The 21,869-nt window shown below is 38.0% G+C and overlaps 1 protein-coding gene and 1 long non-coding RNA gene across 3 annotated transcripts in view; one reads left to right on the top strand and one right to left on the bottom strand.

The window, feature by feature from the left end:
* Positions 1 to 10,089, bottom strand: part of rxrg.L (retinoid X receptor gamma L homeolog) — a 72,614-nt gene extending 62,525 nt beyond the window's left edge. The window contains exon 1 of one of the 2 annotated variants that reach the window (XM_018256898.2): positions 9,922 to 10,089. In XM_018256898.2, coding sequence (XP_018112387.1) covers positions 9,922 to 9,979 — 58 coding nt within the window. In that variant the 5' untranslated portion in view covers positions 9,980 to 10,089. 2 annotated transcript variants of the gene reach the window in all.
* Positions 5,390 to 12,090, top strand: LOC121403101. The gene is made up of 3 exons (XR_005967046.1): positions 5,390 to 5,768; positions 10,445 to 10,693; positions 11,549 to 12,090. It is a non-coding gene; the product is annotated as an uncharacterized LOC121403101 (long non-coding RNA).
* The last annotated feature ends 9,779 nt before the right edge of the window (positions 12,091 to 21,869 follow it).

Below are 21,869 nucleotides of genomic sequence, written 5' to 3'. Positions count from 1 at the left end.
GCTACCAACTCTGTCTAGAGGGACCTAGTCAGCTGCTAAAATTGGACCAGGTCTGGCCAGCTTTATACTGACAACACACTCTATATTATCTAATCTGTCATTTGCCAGGAACTGCCATAAATACGTTTATTAGGCCCACAGGCAAGGGTTTCTGGATGATGGCACTAGTTAAGTCACACAAGGCTCTGTTGCTCAAAATCTCCTAACCAAGAATCTAATTTTTCTTGCTTATAAATGATATTTAACAGAATAAATAACTTAGTGGATTCCAGTAAAGCTCTGGTGGATGGGGAGAGATAAGACTATCAATGAGTTTTAGTAACAAGGAAACTTCCTTTCTGTCTAGTTACAAACGTACCCATGTGTGACATAAACCTGTTATTATGGGACAGATTTAATAATGGTCGAGTTGTTTTGTCCAAACAAATGAGTTTTCAAATTTGAGTTTTCATGGGTATTTTTGAGTCAAAAATCTATTTTTCAGGTTAAACAAAATATAATTTTTTGAGTTTAAAAAAAAAACCCTAAAATTTTCCAATATTTATTATACCCAACCCTGGAAATAGCTCAACCTGAAAAATAAAACTTGTCAAGATCAAGAAGTCAATGCCATTGGTTCCTTGTACTATTTGAAGATGTTAATAGCCTTCCAGATGTTCGAGTTTTTTCGATGGGTTTCTCTAGAAAACTCGATCAATTCGAGCAATTAGAGTTTTTTCACACAGAAAACTCGATCAATTTTGGTTTTCATGTTGTTAATCCCGGATTCGCCGATTCGAGTTTTTTTACATTTGGAGTTTTTTTCTTAAATTAGAAACCATTTGAGTTGTGAGTTCATTCAAGGTCTGAAAAAAAAGCTTTAATAAACCTTTCATAAATAACCCTCTATATGTGGGAACATCTTCCTTCTATAATTTTGTGTTTTTATCTAGCAAAGTGCAAGTAACACAGACATACTATGAATCAGAACCCCAAGAAACATTTAAAAGAATACATAAATAAAATCTTGGTATAAACACAGAAAGCAGTTGCCAGTTATCACCTGTAAATATATGAAAGATGGTATAAACGTCGGCCTAATCCATATTGCTGTTATAGATCACAATGGTCAGCCACTTTCTTACTAACAATCATGCAATGTATAGAAGAACATAAAAGTGTTTTCCAGAGCTTTCGGGACTAAGGGAGAATAAAGAATTTATTCAGTTGTGGGTTGCTTACTCAGCAGTATGCCAAGCTCAGAAATGATTCCTAGAACAAGTCATACACTGAGATAAGGGACATGGGAATGGCAATGTGTGGGTTGAATAAAAGTAATTGTCCATTGAATTCAGATTTTTACTGCAGTTCTCCCCATTATGCCTTGCGGGTACATTTTCAACCATACATGTCACTGTATCCATTACCAATTATATCACACCCCTGCTGACCTAAGTCCCATCTGCAGAGACATTGCAAAGATCAGAATCATGATCATCATCGCTTGCCTAGAAAAACAGCTGAAAAGATTTTTCCGACTTTGGTCAGCTTGTAGTCTACTTGCTGCTGAAAACAATGAGGAGCATTCTTATAAGGGGGCAATTTACTGTACCAGAGCACTACATGCATATTGGGTTTAATTTAATTCTATAAGTTTTGTTTCCACTCAAAATATATTTAATTTTACATCAAATCCATCAGTGAGTTCAACTAACTGTATATTTAGTTACATGTGCCAATATCTAAGGCCTGCAGGCCCAGATTTGTGGGAAGGACACAAAGGCCCTGGCCTAAGGCGGCAGGATTTTTGGGAGCGGCAGGATTTTAGGGGCGGCATACCACCCATTGGGTGCATCCACATTGGTTCTGAAGGGTGGTGGGGGTGACGACCAACGGGGGGCCTAGGGGTGCCCGATGAGTAAATCCAGCCCTGATTAGCCTTTTAAATATTTCAGTATTTATTAAAAACATCAACTGCCCATTATTAGAACCAACACTGTGCATCCATCTTGTATACATATAACCACTCCCATATAATCACTCACTGCAGTGAGTGGTTATATGTATACAAGATGGATGCACAGTGTTGCACTGATTGGTGGATTTGGGGATAAAAGGTGCGATTCACTTTTAAACATTATCCTGATGACAGTCCTGTGCGGACCAAAATGCGTAGAGATGTGGTTGGAGGAATAAAGATCTTTTAACTATTTATGGAGATTGTGCCATGAGTGCTTTCTATTCGTGAACTATATATATAGTAACTCTAATGCAGACTTTCTCCAATTAGTGTGGGTGCAGGGTCAAACGTATTTAAAATAGATTTGTTGAAAAGACCCGCACAGTGTTGTATTTACTTCAAATATATATTTACTTCAATTATATATCTATCTATATCTATATCTATACTGTATATATATATACCTTCCAAAAAGCTACCTCGTAGCTGCCCTTGTGCACGTTAAATTAAGCCTATGCATCTGGAAACAAAGATTGTCTTTTTTATATGAACACTTATGGTCCCTGCACCCCTCTTATTAAAAAAATCTCTTTTGCAGTATTGGCCTTTGGTTCACACGGATTCTGAAATGACCAGATTGGTACATAAAGATCTGAGTTTTGGGTACAGGCGCAATATAAATTTACCTAAAATGTTGGCTTCAGCGGATCCGGTAAGCAAATATGCACGCAATACTGCTACTGGTCATTTGAAATGTGGAATATACAAATGTGGAAATTGTGTAATGTGTAACACCTTGATCACTGGAGATAAATTCCACCATCCACATAATGGAAAGGCATACCAGATAAAAAACACAGATTGACATGTCTGTCACAAAATGTCATGTATATTATCAAATGCCGATGTGGGCGTCTGTATTGTGGAAAGACCATTAGGCCACTAAAAGATCGGATTAGTATGCATAGATCGATCATACAGGCAGCCCTGGATATGACCAAAAGAAGGTAAAGCAGGACATATCAAAGCAAACAGTAGCACAGCACTGGTTTCAAGCCAAACACCCCATTTCCACATTTAAATGCATGAAGATTGATTGCATCAAAACCCCGCGAAGGGTAGGGGACATTAACCGTTTATTATTACAAAAGGAAGCCTTAGGGACATATGAACTAGGGTGTGTGGCTCCTAAGGGATTGAACACTGCGCTACACTTAAACTGCTTTGTTGCCAGTAGATAATTTCTGGAATACCAACATCTGTTTCTGTAAGGGGTTGATCTGTTTTTTCTAGGTGAGGGAACCCGTTCTTTTAAGCAATTGAATGCTGAGAATAGTTATTTATTACAATTGAGAGACTTTTTGTTACATTCGAATATATAGTGAACACGTGGACAATATGATATAGGTTTCAATGTATGTATCCACCCAGGTAACTGTATGGCAAAGATTGTTTTTAAGGCAACTCTTTTAGCACTTTTATAACACCAATTTTAGCACAGTATTTATATGTATCACCTGATATATGTTTATGGATCAGAGGAATTTTACCTTTTAAAATATACACTTGCTAAATGTTAATCCGCTGGTTTATAGCCAGCCATACAAGAGTTAACTACACTGTGATGTCACTGGCACACAACTTACAATGTGGGTGGAGGTTTGAAATGTGTGTGTATACCTTGAAAAAGGTCCCAACGGGGACCGAAACGTCGGTTGGGCATACCATGCCACAATACAATATATTGTGTATATATTGTGTATATATATATATATATATATATATATATATATATATATATATATATATATATATATATATATATATATATATATATATATATATATATAAATAAGTCCATATGGGCAGCACTCCGCTCTTGATGTTGAGACTCAGGTGCAAGGTAAAGAAATCAATTATGTAGATAAATGACCAGCAACACCGAGATTTTTCGTGAATAGTTCAAGTGTATTCAAAAAAACATGCAAAGCCGACGTGACGTTTCGGTCCACTCAGGGACCTTTCTCAAGGCTTGAGAAAGGTCCCTGAGTGGACCGAAACGTCACGTCGGCTTTGCATGTTTTTTTGAATACACTTGAACTATTCACGAAAAATCTCGGTGTTGCTGGTCATTTATCTACATATACATATATATATATATATATATATATATATATATATATATATATATATATATATATATATATATATATATATATATATATATATATATATATATATATATATATATACACACACACACACACACACACACACACACACACACACATATATCACAAGACCATGTGATAACACATGGAAACTATAGTATGTCAAGGCAAGTATTTAACATGTTTCTCAGATATTAGCCAGTATTAATCATGAATTATTATGACCTATTTCTGTCTGTAAGCCTGGCCCAATTTTGGTTGGATTGACAATATGTGGCATATGTGATTTTCTGAGCTCTGACTGTTGGGTGAACATTTCATTACGCAGCACCTTTCATCCATAATAATTTATAACACTTGCATCAAGTATCATGTGAACCAGCCAGGTGGCAACCCTAGACACATGTGACTGCTATGTGGGGTGCAGGTTTTGCCGTACAATCCTTCTGGTTAGCTCCAGTTCCTGTCAGATGAACTTAAATCTGTCTGGACTGTTAGATCTGCATGAGGCCTAAGGCAAGATATTAAATGTAATGGCCCAGATGTAGAAGGTGGTAACATATGGCCACCGTTGAAACCGAATAGGAAGTGCAGTTTATGACACTGATAACCAAACACAAATGGCTGCCTCCTCTCCCAGAAGGGAAAGAAATAAAAGCAGAGAAAGGTAACTGGGTACATCTAACAGTCACCTATTACCTATATGCTAATGTCCTGCAGAGTATTGTGAAAGACTGCCAACCTTTATTGAACAGAGACTGGGCAACAGATTGAAACATCCCTAGAACCATCAATACTGCAATGCAGACATCTACCCAATGTAAAAACAAAGGATTTCACAAACATACATCAACAAGCCAGTAGCTTATATCTGTTGAACACGAAATCTGTGTATAAACATGGAAAGGGTAATGAATTGATGAGGCATTTGAAGTTTTACCAAGGACATACCTTCAATTTCTTGGGTTTTCTTTCTTAAATCTTTGCTAGAATAAGAAGGAATCAATGCCCCATATGAACACAGGCCTTGGGGCTAGTGCCTAAATTTACAGTCCCTCCAGTAGAACCCATTTTTATGGACTGTGTGATAACTGTGTAGCCCCCTTTTTCCTATTAGCCTGCGCACACACAATGTGCCAATTCATGGTGTAAGGTACCTGTGCTCATTCTTTGGCTGGGGAACTTGGGAATAGTATTTGCTGGTGTAATGTACTGAAAGAATTAGGTCAGTGTCTGATTGGCGACATAACATGATCTGTCAAAGAGCAAAAGATAACAGAGATCTGGGTTGGGAAGGGGCAAGAGGGCATGTTGATCAGCTTATACAGAAGGCTTCTGACTGGAGACACTGGGAATTGTGTGTTGTCATCTGGTGCATTTTCACATGTTCCACTAAACAGCAACACAAGCATTAATGGTTCTCGCACTGCCCAGAGGATTTGTACCCATGACACCAACTTGGAACACAGAAAGAATTGATCAAAATCTATATTTTCTTCACTCAGTATTGCTGTTGGATCCTGTAGGTCGGTACCCACATGGCAGAATGAAATCACTTAGCACACGTATTGCCAATGGGTGCAATATATACAATTTCAGCCAACATTGATCTCAATTACATCTATGCCCATGGTGAGAGTGCCTGCGGAATACAAGGGGTAAGCTTGCGGAATTAAAGGCGTGGTTCACCTCTAAGTTAAGTATGTTATAGTATGGCTAATTCTAATTAACTTTTCAAATTGGGCTTTGTTTTTTGCTTTTTTGTTTTTTTTATAGTTTTTGAATTATTTGCCTTCTTTTGAATCTTTCCAGCTATCAGTTTGCAGTTAATGACCTCCATCTAAAAACAAATGCTTTATAAAAGAGAAGAAAAGCTACAGAAGCAGTTTATTGCCAATACATTAGCCACAATAGTGCAAGCTATAACACTACATTTATTCTGCAGAATGCTTTACCATACTGAGTAAACAGCTCTAGAAGTTCTCTCGGTTTGTTTAGGATAACAGCTGCCATATTAGCTTGGTGTGACATAATTTCCTGTCTGAGTCTCTCCCTGCTCACTTATAGCTCTGGGCTCAGATTACAGCAGGGAGGGTTGAGAGGGAGAGAGGAGCAAACAGAGCATGCTTAAGCCGTACGCCTGGAGATTTAAAGGGCATGTAAAGGCAAAAAAAAAATCCCATTTTTACTTTATTTAATGAAAAAGAAACCTATCTCCAATAAAAAATGTGTACAGTTTTTATAAGAAACCTGACTGTATCCAGTGAAATTCTTCCTTCATTTACTGCTGTGGATAGGAATTCTCAGACAGTCCCTAACTGCTCTGCAGGAAAACAATCATACTTATGAACAGCAGGGGGAGCCCCCGCCTTACTTCCCAGCCATGCAGAACTCAAGCAGCTTTGTTTGTTTCCCTGTAGAGCAGCTGGCGAAAGTGTAGAGATTTGTATTGTATTTTATTTTTGCCTTTGCATCCCATTTACTGTTTCCAACTCCAGGTGCAGGGACAGAGATCACGGAGTCCGTTTTAAACAGGGATTCTATTAGGAGGATTATTTTGCTGCAGCCACTGGGTCTGCAGAAGTGGAGAAAGTTTGTGTTAAACAATACAAAAACTATAAAATCCACATCAGATTACATAACAACACAGGACCCAGTGCAGTCTGAATATTCTGATTATTAACCAGTCTCACTGTATCGGCTTCTGGCAGATATTATTTGATTTACATAGTAATATAGTAAGGTATTTTGAAAAAATGACACGTCCATCAAGTTCAACCTTTTAACTTTTTTTAACCTCCCTGTCAATTGATCCAGAGGAAGGCAAAAAATCCCCATCTGAAGCCTCTCCAATTTGCCTCAGAGGGGGAAAAAAATCCTTCCTGACTCAAAAATGGCAATCGGACTAGTCCCTGGATCAACTTGTACTATGAGCTATCTGCCATAACCCTGCATTCCCTCACTTGCTAAAAAGCCTTACAACCCCTTTTGTATCAGCCTATACAACTGATTCAGGGAGAGAATTCCACATCTTCACAACTCTCACTGTAAAAAACCCCTTCCGAATATTTAGGCGGACTTGTGCCGTTTTGATAATTTATGACGATCCCTAAGCAGCCCAGACCAAACAGAGCATGTGCACAGTCTTGGTCTTGCAAAGATGTATAACAAAGTTACAAGATGGTGACCCCTGAAGCCAACTTTGAAAGCATAAATCATTTGTTTGATTAGGCTTGTGGTGCAGTAAGTTTATGTTTAGTATACACAATACAGCATTTTTAGCCTTGTTCTTTTTTAGACTTTACATTCCCTTTAAGCTTGAAACAGATAGTCAGAAGCCCATGTGTACACAATGGAAGGAAATAAATGTGGTGTTTTAGCCTTTCCTTCTGCTATAAGGCTACATATTTATTGTTACTGATCCTTTTTATTACTCATCTTTCTATTCAGGTGCTCTTGTATTTATATTCCAGTCTCATTCAAATCAATGCATGGTTGCTAGGGTAATTTGGACCCTAGCAACCGGGTTGCTTACATTGCAAACTTGAGAGCTGGTGAATAAAAAACGAAATAGCTCAAAAACCACAAATAATTAAAAAACACCATAACAAATTTCTCATTTTACTAAAAGTGAATTTATATGTGAACAACCGCCTAAACTTCTGTGCCCCCAGTTCTAGAACACTGCAGGAGGGGGAAAACTTAAAGTCTCAGTTTCTCCAAAAATAAGTAAAAACAGAAAAAAAACATAAAATCAAAATACCAAAAAAGGATATAACTCCTTTAAACAAATTAGAGCAGGTACAATTAAAAACCTTCATGTTTGTAGGGTCAAGAGGCAGGAGGGCCAGAAGTGCCCCCGAGTAGGAGGCAAAAAGATCCCTGATTTTCACCAAAAGATTACATTGCTGAATCCATGACAAGGATGTGGCTCAGTAGTGCAGCAACATGAAGCTTTCCTTAATCAAAGATACCAATAATATTGATGTTGGCCTAGTAGATGCAACAGTATTTCACTTTGACTATATAGCCATTAGACTGATTACATTCTCGTACAGGGTATGGGATTCTTTTTCCGGAAATCCATTAGCCAGAAAGCTCCAAATTACGGAAAGACAGTGTCTCATAGACTCCAATTCATCCAAATCGATTTTTTTTTTAAAAAAAAATTTCCTTTTTTTCTGTAAAAATAAAACAGTCCCTTGTACTTAATCCAAACGAAGATATAATTAATCCTTCCTGGAAGCAAAATCAGCCTATTGGGTTTATTTAATATTTACATGCTTTTCTAGTAGACTTAAAGAGCAAGTCAAACCCACAATAAAAAATTTGCCTAATAACATAAAACATGTCAACTTTGCAATATACATGTATTAAAAATTCAGTGCTCATCAAAGTTATTCGTAAAAACTATTTCTATTGAAAGCAGTATTTGCTCAACTCCTGGTTGTTACTTTTTAAACAATGTTGCAAAAGTCTTGGTTCCTCAGCAAACACAGGTCTGTTAATCAGCTGCCTTGTCTTACATTGTATCGACAGTCTGAGTCACCAGTGAATAGAATAGAAAACGACAAACACTGGATTCAATAGCAATACATTTACAAATAACTGAAAAACCATCAAAAATTTGTATTGAATGTATATAGCAAAGTTGCTTAGAATTAGGTTTTCTTTGATTAGGCATTTTTTTTATTTTGGGGTTAACGTGCCCTTTAAGGTATGAAGATCCAAATTATGATAAGATCCGTTATCCATAAACCCCCAGGTCCTGAGCATTCTAGATAACAGGTCCCATACCTGTATCATAATTGCTCCTTCGCTGTGTTGTAAGGCTGAACTTAGTAGCTCCATCCCATTGCTCACAGCAACTAAGTGGGAAAGAGGAAACACCTGTACCAAAGCAGGATAGACATTAAAGGAGAAGTTCATCTTTAAAATAAGTTTAGTTTAAGCATTAATTGCTTAATTACTGTTTTCATTCTACCCTTCTCCAACCTGGAATATGGATTTAATTGACTATTGTTCAAAGGTGGGTTAAAATCAACAGACAAGCTCACAGCACCCAAACTAATTCTGCTAAGAAAAATTAAATAAAAAGAATAATAAAATGTAAAAATGACATTTTTGGACTAGCTGCAAACACTGTGAAAGCTTCTCCGTATGATTCAGTAAACACTTCTTGTTGCTCAGAGCAGAGTACAAACTAACAGGTAAAACACAAATAATCTGCCAGAAGTCCCAACCCAATGCAAGTTTACATGTTAAACCATCAAAGTGAATGATGCACCCCCTGATAATTTATGTACAAGATCACTCTGTAACAGTTTCTGCCCAAATGTTCCCTGTGCCTCACGTTCTTGTGTCCCATTAACCCCTCTGCAACTGACTACATTAATTGTACCTTTAACGTACTAATAATCTACAGTTTTTGCAGTCAGTATCATGGCAGAAAAGACACATGTGAGTTCAAGCAGAAACTACAAACATGGCCATGATGTATCAGCGCATGGATTCTGTGAATAACGCCACAAAGATGTGCATTTACTTAGGTGCAATAAATGCAGAAACACATAGCAACCATTAAGCAATTACTCTAATTGAAGAGTTACTGCACTTTGCACCTTTGTTAGTAAATGCATATCTGAGCACATTGGTGCAGCAGGGCTGTAAAATGAACAAGTTTTAGACTATGTTTGAGCTTCTTATAAACACTTAAGAGGCTGATGAATAAAATCCCTGTGATGTACAATGGAAAGTTCAGCCCATGACTGAGTCTCATTGAAATATGTAATAAAGTGAGTAGGAACTTACTGAAGTAAGTGGAGGAGTACGTAGCCATGGATGGAGCTGTCTCAGTAGCAAGATGCATCCTACAGACAGCCAGGCTGCGGAGGGTAGAGCAGAGTGGGAGCTGGACTCCCTCACGGGGCCCTCTCTGTGGGAGGAGGAAGAGGAGGAGATGAGGGAGTTGTGTGTTGGGAGGGAGGATAAAGGATGGTGAGAAGTCAGAATCAGGGGGAGAGGTGTAATGTGTTGCAAGCTTTCCAAATGATATCTGCTTGGTGTTGATTTATAACACTAGGGACCAGATTCACTAAAGAGCAGTCAGAATTTCCTACCTTTCCCTGGCTACAGAATTGTGAGTCTCTGAGATCCACTGAACCTTACGGGCTTCATTTGGTACAAGGAAATAACAAACCAAGGGAATAAATTATAAAGCTGTGTACACATGATGTCAAAACACATTGAAAAAAAGTGTACAATTTACTTGAAATCATTTATTACATAAAATAATCTGCATATTTATAAATGGGTGTGTTTTTTTTAATTCCAGATTAAGCACCAAAAATCAGCAATTTTGTTTTGCGATATCGGATTTGATCAGCCCTGTGCCGAACGATCGCATTACAATGAGGGGTTGCAGGATTGCATCAACTAGCCGATGCGGTCCTGGATCAAGGAAAAAGTCAAACTTGCCAGATCTTTGGCCTGATATCGATCAGGAGGGACCAGTCGGAGGCCCCCACACACGGCAGATTAGCTACCGAATCGGTCAAATATCGGCATCTTTAGTCTATTCCGTGTATGTCCAGCTTTTTGCATCATTTCTTTTGTAAAAAATCTGGTGTTAGATGTTGTGTAATAAAGCTTTTATTATGTAATTTTGCAGTTTATGCCTGCAGGCGTCCCTAGGCCCAATGTCGTTCGTCGTCCCGTCCCCTCCCTTTTATTCAATCAAATTTTCATAATTTTGACCAGAGTAATGGGGATTGGCATACAGGAAATTTTAAAAATTATCAATCTCCTGTGCTTCCCCAGTGTTTCTGAACCAATGTGGGTGTGGTTGGGCAGCATGTCGCCTCCTAAAATCCTGTCGCCCTAGGCCTGGGCCTTGGTGGTCTCTCCACAAATCCGGGCCTGTATTATATACCCCTTTTTCATCTTATTCTGCATCATTTAACATAACAGATTATACATCATTTACATCAGTCCCTGCCTGAGTGGAGTTTACAATCTAAGGCCAGTTGTATGAGGAGCCAATCAACCTGCGTGTATGTATGTTTTTATAATGCCCTTATGCAATCACAGGGACAACATAAAAAGGGTCAATTCCTATGACCCCACAAACAAGTGCTAAAAAGTACTTGTGTCCAGGGTCTGTCTGCACTCTGCACCTAGTACCCTAATGGAAATCTATGGCTAGGTGCACATCACAGCGCCATGGGCATAAAACAGCCCTGCCCTTACCTCCTGTCATAGTTAGTATCTGCCCCTCATGAATTCAGCATTCCTGACCACAGGCAGCAGTGTATTAATTGGGCACACACTCCAAAATAGAGCAAAGATAACTGTAGCTGCTGGTGCAGGGAATGGTGATTTGTGACAATTTTGCATTTTGCCCTGCACTTTGTAAATAATCCTTACTAATTTCTTGCAGAACACGCCAAGGCTAGAATCAAAGTTTGGACCCCAGACCTGCAAGGCAGCACAGCAGTCACCATTATGCTACAACATACATGACACAGTGTTCTGAAGAACGTATGCAAGCACTAAATCAGGCCACATTTTTTTAACAAATTGTTGTTAAACATTATTTTTACTAAATTGCAATATTAAAATAACAATATTCTAATATACATGAACATTATATGAACATTATACACCCCAAATGGAATGCTAGCCCACCGGAAGAGACTACCAACTGGGCTACCTGCCATGCCGGCCACCTGCCTTGAGGTGGGCAAGTAGGAGCAGGAAACCATAAAACCAAAATCCTGGGACCCTCATCCGAGGAAACCATAATCCACCTGCCAAAATGGGGGCATAAGCCCCCCACCCCTGGCAAGCATTCCTCCGCCACTGTGTCAAACAAATCAATCCACCATGAAATCCATCCTCCATCGAACTTCACCCTAAACCTAGGGTCGGTGGGTGGCATGCTGGTCGTCTTTGTTTTACACCAGAAAAGAGGCAGGTACTTCCTCCATTCTATCCCCTGTCTTATACCTACTGTAACTCCACCCTGCCCCACTTCTTTTACTTGCTGCCTCCCATTCCTTACCCAGCGAAGGCCCTTCCTCTCATTAAGTTTGGGCCCCAGGAATCAAAATCAGCTCAGTGTTCACCAGTTAGCTGCTTAATTCTCCACAAGGTTGTGCCATAGTTTTTCCGGCCTGTCACTACATATGTTTCTAATGTTGAACTGAAAATTTCAGAATATAGGGGATATCATTTAGTAACATTTGGTGATACAGCTTGGTATGGGACCTGTTATCCAGAATGCTCGGGACCGGGGGTTTTCCGGATAACGGACCTTTCCATAATTTGGATCTTCATACCTTAAGTCTGCTAGAAAATCATTTAAATATTAAATAACTCCAATAGGCTGCTTTTGCTTCCAATAAGAATGAATTATATCTTAGTTTGGATCAAGTACAAGGTACTGATTTATTATTACAGGCATAAAAATATATTTTTTAAAAATTTGGATTATGTGGATAAAGACTTAATAGACTTCGGTCTACTAGAAAATCATGTAAACATTAAATAAACTCAATAGGCTGGTTTTGCCTCCAATAAGGATTAATTATATCTTGGTTGGGATCAAGTACAAGGTAATGTTTTATTATTACAGAGAAAAAGGAAATCATTTTTACAAATTTGGATTATTTGGATAAAATGGTGTCTATGGGAGACAGCCTTTGCATAATTTGAAGATTTCTGGATAATGGGTTTTTTCTTTTTGTGACTGTTTTTTTAATATTACAGTTTAAAGTTGCATTATTTCCTGGTGAACAACCTGAAAACAACTGAACTGATACAAGTGTTAGGAACATGAAAAACCCCTTTAATCTGTTGCTTGCTTTATATCTCCCCACTGGAAACAGCTTCTGCATTGAAGTACCAGTTACCCGAAGAACCAATCTGAGGGTGCTGCATGATGGTGCAAATGATTTGGGGGCAGATTTACATAGGGTCGAATATCGAGGGTTAATTAACCCTTGATATTCGACTGCCGAATGTAAATCCTTATCGAAGTCGAAGGATTTACCGCAAATAGTACGATCGAACAAAAAATCGTTCGATTAAAGGATCGATTTTAATCCATCGATCGAACGATTTTTCTTCGACCTAAAAAACATTAGAAAGCCTATGGACTTCGGTAGGTTTTAGGTGCCGAAGTAGGGGGTCGAAGTTTTTTTTAAAGAGACAGTACTTCGACTATCGAATGGTCGAATAGTTGAAAGATTTTTAGTTTCAATCGTTTGATTCAAAGTCGAAGTCATAGTCGAAGGTCGAATAAGCCAATTCGATGGTCGAAGTAGCCAAAAAAATCATTCGAAATTCAAACTTTTTTTTATTCTATTCCTTCACTCGAGCTAAGTAAATGGGCCCCTTGGAGTCAATAGGAAGGTGTTGGCAGTTTTCCCTAGTGCAAAAACACCTAATAATAATTAGCAGTGGAGAAAATATTTGCCACTGGCAAAAACATAAGGTCCACTCATCCCTAATCAAAATGATATGGAATACAGAGATGACCAACATGCCGCCCTCCAGCCGTATTTCTAACTTGCAGCACCCTTCAGCAGCCTTTGTGTATATTTTCCCTTAGTTGAACAATATCTGCTCTCCAACACAAAAGTTGTAAGATCAGAGGCGGAGACATAATGAAAGTTAAAAACAGGATTGTTTCAGCAGCTCTTGAAGAGTTGTTTCAGTGGCCCCCTCAATAAAGGAGGTCAGATGGGAAAATCAATAGTTCAAGAGCAAGCAAACAACACAGTATTCCAAACAGCATTTGGTAACTCCAGATAAAGTAAAGCAATTTGGAATCAATAAATCCTAACAAACATTGCCCGATCAGAATGACAAGTCTGCACCACCCCAGCCAGTGGATTAAAGCCCAAATTCCATATAAAAAGCTGCAAAGAGAGGTAAAATATAGCTGTGAAATCCCCAGTGCAGCATTTGTAACTGTGTCAAGATTAAATTCGGCTGCTCTCCTGCAGTTCAGTATTATTGTTTCTTTCACATTCCCCTTTTGTTACAGACATATGTGTTTATTCTTCCTTTTTGTTTTACAAACTTTGTTCACGCAGGAGACATTTTAGGCCAGATTCTAACATTTATAAAATCAAATCTAATCCCATGTGGTTCTCAACTGCCAAACTAAACTGCAGTTCATTTCTAATTTAGTGGCATTGTGCCTTAGACAACTGATGTATAGTCACCTGGGGAGCAACAACTGAAACCCCATGTCACCACCCATAGACTTTTCACCAGAATGCAACTGCTTTACACAATACTCATTTTTTTTAAATGTTAGAAGCACAAAATACATTTTTGACACAGAATGCATTTTGTCAACACAAGATGAATTATGGGAAAATTAAATCAACCTGGTGGCAACAAAATGTATTTTGTAACCATAAAATAGTTTGTGTTCACAGAATCTTTTTAGTGATACAAAAATGATTTTTGTATTCCCAGAAATAATTTTTTTTAGAAAATTCAGTGGATAAATAATATATTTCAAGGTAAAAACTTGTATTTTGCGAGCTCAAATTAATTCTGTGGTTTGGTTTGGATCAAAAACATAATTTAGTAAATACTGGATTTCTTTTTTTCTAAAATAAAATCATTTTTATGCTCACAGAATTATTGTTCCTGTTGAAACCTATAGTGGCTAATCGGATTGATTTTGTAATGAAGAACTTACAAATTGTGTGATCAATAATAGTGATGGGCGAATTTGCGCCCTTTCGCTTCGCTGAAAAATTCTTGTGTTAGGCTTTGGCACATGGGTTGTGTTGTAACTAATGTTTTTCAGCTGGAGGAGGAGGGCATCTATGCACCAGGCTCAGACTGGCAATCTGTGCTCATGCCAGAGGGGTTTGTCCTACAGCCACTAGAGGGCTTCAGTTGATAATAAGGGGCAGATTTAGAGTTTATGGGAGTTTATATAAAATTCCATAAACTCGATTTTCGAAGTTAAAAAAATTGAAATTTAAAAAAAAAAGATTATATTTCAATTCGGGTGAATAGGATCGACCCGCAACCTCAAATCGAATCAAATTCGATTTGAGTTTTCTCTCTGAAAAAAATGAGATTTTTCAGATGCCACCAAACAACTCCAAATTGATTCCAGGATGTCCCCCCCATAGTCTAAAACATTAATTCGGCAGGTTTAAAGTGGCGAATAGTCGAATTCTTAAAGGGCCAATACATGATACCTTTTGAAAATAGAATTTTTTTTAAAAACTCTAATCGAATTTTAACTATTCCCTAGTCGAATCAAGCTAAAATAAACTTGAAAATTCGAATTTTCAATTGGACCCTTGATAAATCTGCCCATATGTGTTTCTGTGGTTCTTACTGTCAAACTCTTGTTTGTTCAGGAACTGATATTCAGCCATGAGGCTCAGCTGCTGTGTACTACTAAGTTCTCATCATTGTGAGTTTACAAAATAACACATGGGGGCATATTTATCAAGGGTTGAATTTCGAATTGAAAAAACGAATTAGAATTCAAAAAGACCAACCAAAATTAAGTTGAAGGTTTTTTTTGGTTGAATAGGTCCGTTTTCGATCAAATAGGTCTGTATTTGGCCGAATTTGAACTGTACATATCGAAGGAATAGTGCATTCGATCAAATTCGATTCAAAGTTTTTCCCAAAAAAAATTTTGATTTTTCAAAGTCCACTAATTGACTCCAAATAGGTTCTAGGAGGCCCCCCATGTGCTAAAACAGCAATTTGGCAGTTTTAGATGGCGAATTGTCGAAGTAGAATTTTTAAAGAGACATTCGATATTTGAATTTCCGAATTTTTTTCAAATTCAAATTGAATTTGGACTATTCCCTAGTCAAAGTACACAAAAAATAGCTCGAATTTTTTCGAAAATTCACCTTGACCTTTGATAAATCTGCCCCATGGTGTCAGACATGCACTTGTGAACAAGCTACAGCTCCAGTCATTACAGTGTCAGCATGGATCTCCTGAAACAGCCTCCTGAACTGAGCACGCAAGATAATCTACAGCAGAATTGGGCCAGATTTAAACAAAGATTTCTGCTAATTCAGAGAGCAATTAAGGCACATGATGTACAGAAAATTGCTTTGTTTCTTACTGTAGCTGGGCAGGAAGCCATTGATATATACAATACTTTTCACTTTGCAGAGGCAGAGAAGGATCATTTTAATGCAGTGCTTAAAAGATTTGAGAACTTATGTCTTACAAGAAAAAACATCACGTGTGAGAGAATGTGTTCAGTTCTAGATTGCTGAAAGAACATGAAACAATTGATGAATATGTGACAGACCTCAAGGGTCTAAAGAGTCATTCCTGTGAATTTGGTGCACTGACTGAAATTGCTCACAAAGACAGATCTCACTTTAGACCATGCTATACAAATGTGTAAAGCCTCTCAGATCACAGAACTTCAGCTCAAGCAAATGGAACAGCCTAGAGAAAGCTGCTCTGTTATGGAGGTGTCATCCAATCAGACCCCACTGAAAGGCCACTACAAAGGCAGGTTGCAGAAAACCTCTAGCTTTTCTGGCTTTAAAAACAAGAAAGCTCATGCATTTACATGCTCCAATTGTCAGCGTTGTGGACAGAGTAAGACTGGCGCTGGGGGGGCCCATCGGGTTACTAACCTCTGAGGCCCCCATGCGCATGTGCGAACATTGGAGCGCATGCCTGCGTGTGAACACTGACACGCTGCGTGTGCGCATACCCTGGTGCGCATGCACGAATTACAGCGCGCATGCGCTACCAGAGTTGAAAATTCTTTTATCTCTGGGGGCCTGGAGATCAGGGTTGGGGGGGGCGAAAGATTGGGGGAGGCCGACTGGGTTGGCATGGGCCCATGACGGCAGGGGGCCACCGGGTTTTTTCCCGGTGTCCCGCCGGCCCAGTCCAACACTGGTTGTGGACAGTCACATGTATACATGCAATGCCCTGTAAAGTTGTGGCAGAGCAAATCACTTTCAGAAAATATGAAGATCAACCAGACAAAAACATGCAGTACAAACCGGCACAGATAGTGATGAAGACTTTCACATGGCCACCATACCAACATGAAACGGTGGTGTACAAAAAGCTTAATTTTAGAACCAAGAGAAATGAAGTTCATGCCAAACATTCCAGAGAACGTCTACCTTTGAGTGACAATAGTAGAGTTTGCATTCAAAGTTCCAAAACGTAGGATGTGCCCGCCAATGTGATTCACAGACTGAGCCCAAGGTCATATGTGGTTTGTACAGATACAGGGCAGACCCTCGTAGGAATCGCAGACATCTTTTACAAATTCTAGAGGAACGTGTACCCTCTGCCCAGGTCATTGAAACCAATGTTAGCACAACAGGTTCAACACAAGAGCCACCTCATTCTGTGGAAATGTCTACCACAGGAAGACATAGGTCAGTTTTCGATTGAATAGGTCCATATTCAGCCAAATTTGAATCAAACTAATTGAAGGAATGACGCATCCGATCTAATTCGATTCAAAGTTTTTCCCACAAAAATTGAAATTTTTCAAAGTCCACCAATTGACTCCAACTTCTAGGATGTCCCCCGTAGGCTAAAACAGCAATTCGGCAGGTTTTAGATGGCGAATGGTTGAAGTAAAAATTTTAACGAGACAGTACATTATAAATTTCGATATTCTAATTTTTGATTCGAATTCGAGTTTTTGATTTTTTTTTTCAAATTCAAATCAAATTTGGACTATTCCTTAGTCAAAGTGTATAAAAAATTTAATTTTTCTTCATTCGAAAATTCACCTCGACCTTCGATAAATCTGCCCCCTTGTGTTCCATGGGCCTTAAAAAGCTTTCCCAAAAAAATAGGAGGGATTAATTACATCGGGTGGCAGCTAATCAGTTGCATGCTGCATTTCCTGGTTCACTTCAGGGGACATAGATTAAGCTTTCAATAGACTGAATGTACTGATCAATGACTGATTCAGCAGTAGGTAGGTAGAACTTAATATGAAGAGTCCCTCAATTTCATATTAAGGGGCAGATTTATCAAGGGTCGACATTTCTAAATTCGAATTTTGAGTTTATTTTAGTGTAGTTCGACTAGGGAATAGTCCAAATTTGATTTGAGTTAAAAATAAAAGTAATCAAAAATTCATCATGTACTGCCTCTTTAAGAATTCGACTATTCATCTAAAACCTGCCAAATTGGTGTTTTAGCCTATGGGGGACCTCCTACAACCAATCTGGAGTCATTTGGTGGACTTTTGAAAATCACATTTTTTTTTTTTTTTTTAAAAACTCAAATCGAATTCAAGTTTGCTGGTCGATCCTATTCACCCAAATACAAAGAGTTTTTTAATAGATTTTTTTAATAGATTTTTTTAATAGATTTTTTTTTTCGAGTTGATGGGAGTTTATAGAAACTCCCATGAACTCAAAATTTGACCCTTGATAAATATGCCCCTAAATTCTGCATTATATTGGAATTACCATTCACCTCCTTCTTCATCACTTGCATTGGAGATCTATTTGAGACAGCTCTGCATTTCTATCATGGGGAGGAAAGAAAGCGAAGATGTATTTCCAAGAAGAGATTTGGAAAACAATGGCCTGTACTATTGAATTCTGTAGGTAGTGATATAATAATATTTAGGAAAATGTTCTGTTGAATAATCTCAGAAATCAGCATGCATTATGCGAGGCAGAACATTTACAAATGTATGTTACTTGTTTATTATATGTTGTTGAGTAAATGTGTTTTTTTTCAAATGCTTTTAATACAGTGTCACATACACAATTACTGGGTATATTATGTATTTAAAGAACTTTTTTGAGTCCTTAACCAAATGTTTTCCTTTTGTGCAGCTTCAGCATGTAATGCACTAAAGACAATCAGCATGGTTGGGTTGTTTGCAGCATCAAACAAATGTTAGGTTGTGAAATTCCACTAATAAACCATATTATATCTCAAAAACAATCTTTAAAAATCTATTTGTCAAACTACTACAGTTAACTTAGAATGTTTTCCAGCAACAGATCCCCTTTAATCAGGGGAACTTGCCACTAATTTATAGAGAAAACTTAAAGGTTATTTTTCAAATTATTCAAAATCCTATTTTATCACATTAGTTAAGCAAAATTAACTTTAATTACACTATATAAATTATCTGAATCTTGCTTACTTCAGTCTGGGATTTTAAAATTATAGCAAGCAGGCAGCAGCCATTTTGTGGACACTGTTATTAAGACAAGCCTTGCATCATCTCAGAATCTTGTTTGTGCACCAGAATGGGGGACCTGATGTCCATCCCCATGCACTGGCTACACAATTAAATGGTAAAGAGAACAGGGGAATGTGTGGGGAGCAGTGACATCTAGGAAGTGCTGAATGGAAAGTGAAAGTAATTGTCTGCCCCGCCTATATGCCCAGGGCAGACAATATTTGATTGATAGCTGAGATTTTTAAATGAGCTTACAACAGCTATGAATGCTTTAATAAAAAATAGAAATTCGATTTCATGTTTAATTTGAAAAGGACTTTTATTATACAGATTTTTGTGTCTGGGTGACAGGTCCAATTTAATCTTAGCATATAGACAGAGACGTACAACTCAATTTAGTAAGATGTTAGGACTTACCATACAGTTTTGCCTTGATGTGGCTGGTAAGATTAAATAGTCTATGCCCATATGACACTAAAAATTTACTAACTATCCCCTCACCTCCCACTATTTAAATCACTTTAGATCCTTGCAAGACTCTGTTTTCTGGCCAAACCAAGGTATCAAATGCTTGAAGGATCTCCTTGAAAATCACACCTTCTCCACCTATCCCACATTGCAACAAAAGTGCCACCCAAAACAAATTCTGCCTCCAATTACGACATACCTTCCACTCCCAATTTAGCACTCTTGCTCCCCAGCAATCATCCCCTGGTCATTGAAGAAGCCCTCCATGATCCCAACCCAGAAAAACTAGTGTCCCGGCTCTACCAACAACTCCTTTTATCCGGCCCAAACCTTTTCGCTTAGCAAAAGAGTGGTGGACTAGCAAAATTGTAGGCCTTGAACAAGATAACTGGGACGAAGCAACAGAGCACATATACATTGGCCTGATCTCGTTGAAGGACAAACTAATACAGTATAAAATTATGCACCATGTTTACATAACCCTGTACGACTCAAACAGATGGGCCAAATTCCTTGTGATTCCTGTCCTTGGTGTCAACAACTGGCTGCGGATTTCTTCCATTTAATCTGGGAATGCCACCACATATTAAGCTTTTGGACACAAGTCATAAACTATCTAGCAGATAACCTTGACTTCCCGAGAGTAATTACACCTACTGTTTGCCTTTTGGGGGTCCTAGAAGAGATAATCCCAGCCAAGTATGTTCAAATTTGTTTCAGAATCCTACTTTTTTATGCAAAAAAACTGTAGCCCTCCACTGGATGGTTAACCTCTCACCCTCTTTCAGAGCTTGGATACAATTGGTTAATAGTGTAGTACCCCTCTACAAACTCACCTACGAAGCTAGGGGAACGCCAATGAAATTTGATAAAATTTGGATCCCATGGAATGACATTGACCCGACCCCTCTATAGTGAGTCACTGTTAAGTTCATCTATTACCATTTAGTCCACCGAGGCTTGGCTCTCCTAAATACTCTCGAGGTCCCAACATAGCCTTAAGCTGTAATGTACATCTATGTTTGAAAATGTCTATCTCAGCCGTTCAATAACTGTAAAGTATTATGCTAGGTGACAGCTTGTGTCTTATATCCAGTCTGCCAACTTTGTATAGATTAGTCTCCGTATGTACTTATCTGTTGTATGTATGATTGATGTGTGTTAAAAAAGGAAATAAAACTTACCTTTAAAAAAATATATACTAATATAATATATGATATATAATATATAACTAATATAGTACAGCCATACAAAATATGAGCAATGAAAATTACTTATTGTCATCTGCTTCAATATTGTGGGCCATAGTTTCTACAGTATTGATCAAATAGCAGCACAAACAGGATTTTTCTGTGTTCAGTGCAATGTCCCCTCCTGTGGTTACAGTCCCACAATGCAGGCTAAAATCTACATATGTTGTATGTAGTGAAAATGCACCATACATGAAAAGCAGTGTGAGTTGAATACATTCAAACAGAAAATGGCTGCAAGGGATGAAGGTCTTTTGCAAAATTGCTTGTTTCAGTCTCTTCTCCTGTGTCTTCATTACTACAGTTTTCAGGGTTAGCCTGTTTTCAGAGCTAGAATGTTGAATAATATATATATATATATATATATATATATAAAAAACAAAATAAAGTCCAGACAACTTATCTTGTGAAGAAAACGAAAATTCTTTATCAAGCAAAAAATGCAAGAATATGCAACGTTTCGAAGCTCCCGCTTCTTTGTCAAGCAATCTAGTATACAATGTTCACACATCCTTAAAAAGGTTACAGCTGTAGACACACCCCCCTAGGGGGTGGTACAAATTAAACACAAATTAGTATATAGTATTTAACCCATTTGGGCATTATACATAGAAACAATCATAGAATTACTTAAATATGTCATACAAGATACACAAGCAATCTGTGTTACAAAGTATATGCTGAAAATATCACATTAATTCAAGGATGCATTTATGTCCCAACCTCTACTCTATATATGACATAACCTCACTATATAAAGGCATGCAAGTCGTACTCTCTGTTTAACCCTTTAGGGTATAGTGTCTGCAAAGTATGTATCCAAAATTTCTCTC

The sequence above is a fragment of the Xenopus laevis genome, chromosome 4L, assembly GCF_017654675.1.
Source record: "Xenopus laevis strain J_2021 chromosome 4L, Xenopus_laevis_v10.1, whole genome shotgun sequence".
Classification (NCBI taxonomy): domain Eukaryota; kingdom Metazoa; phylum Chordata; class Amphibia; order Anura; family Pipidae; genus Xenopus; species Xenopus laevis.
The sequence above is the reverse complement of the archived record's forward strand: the minus strand, read 5'-3'. Positions and strand labels throughout refer to the sequence as shown.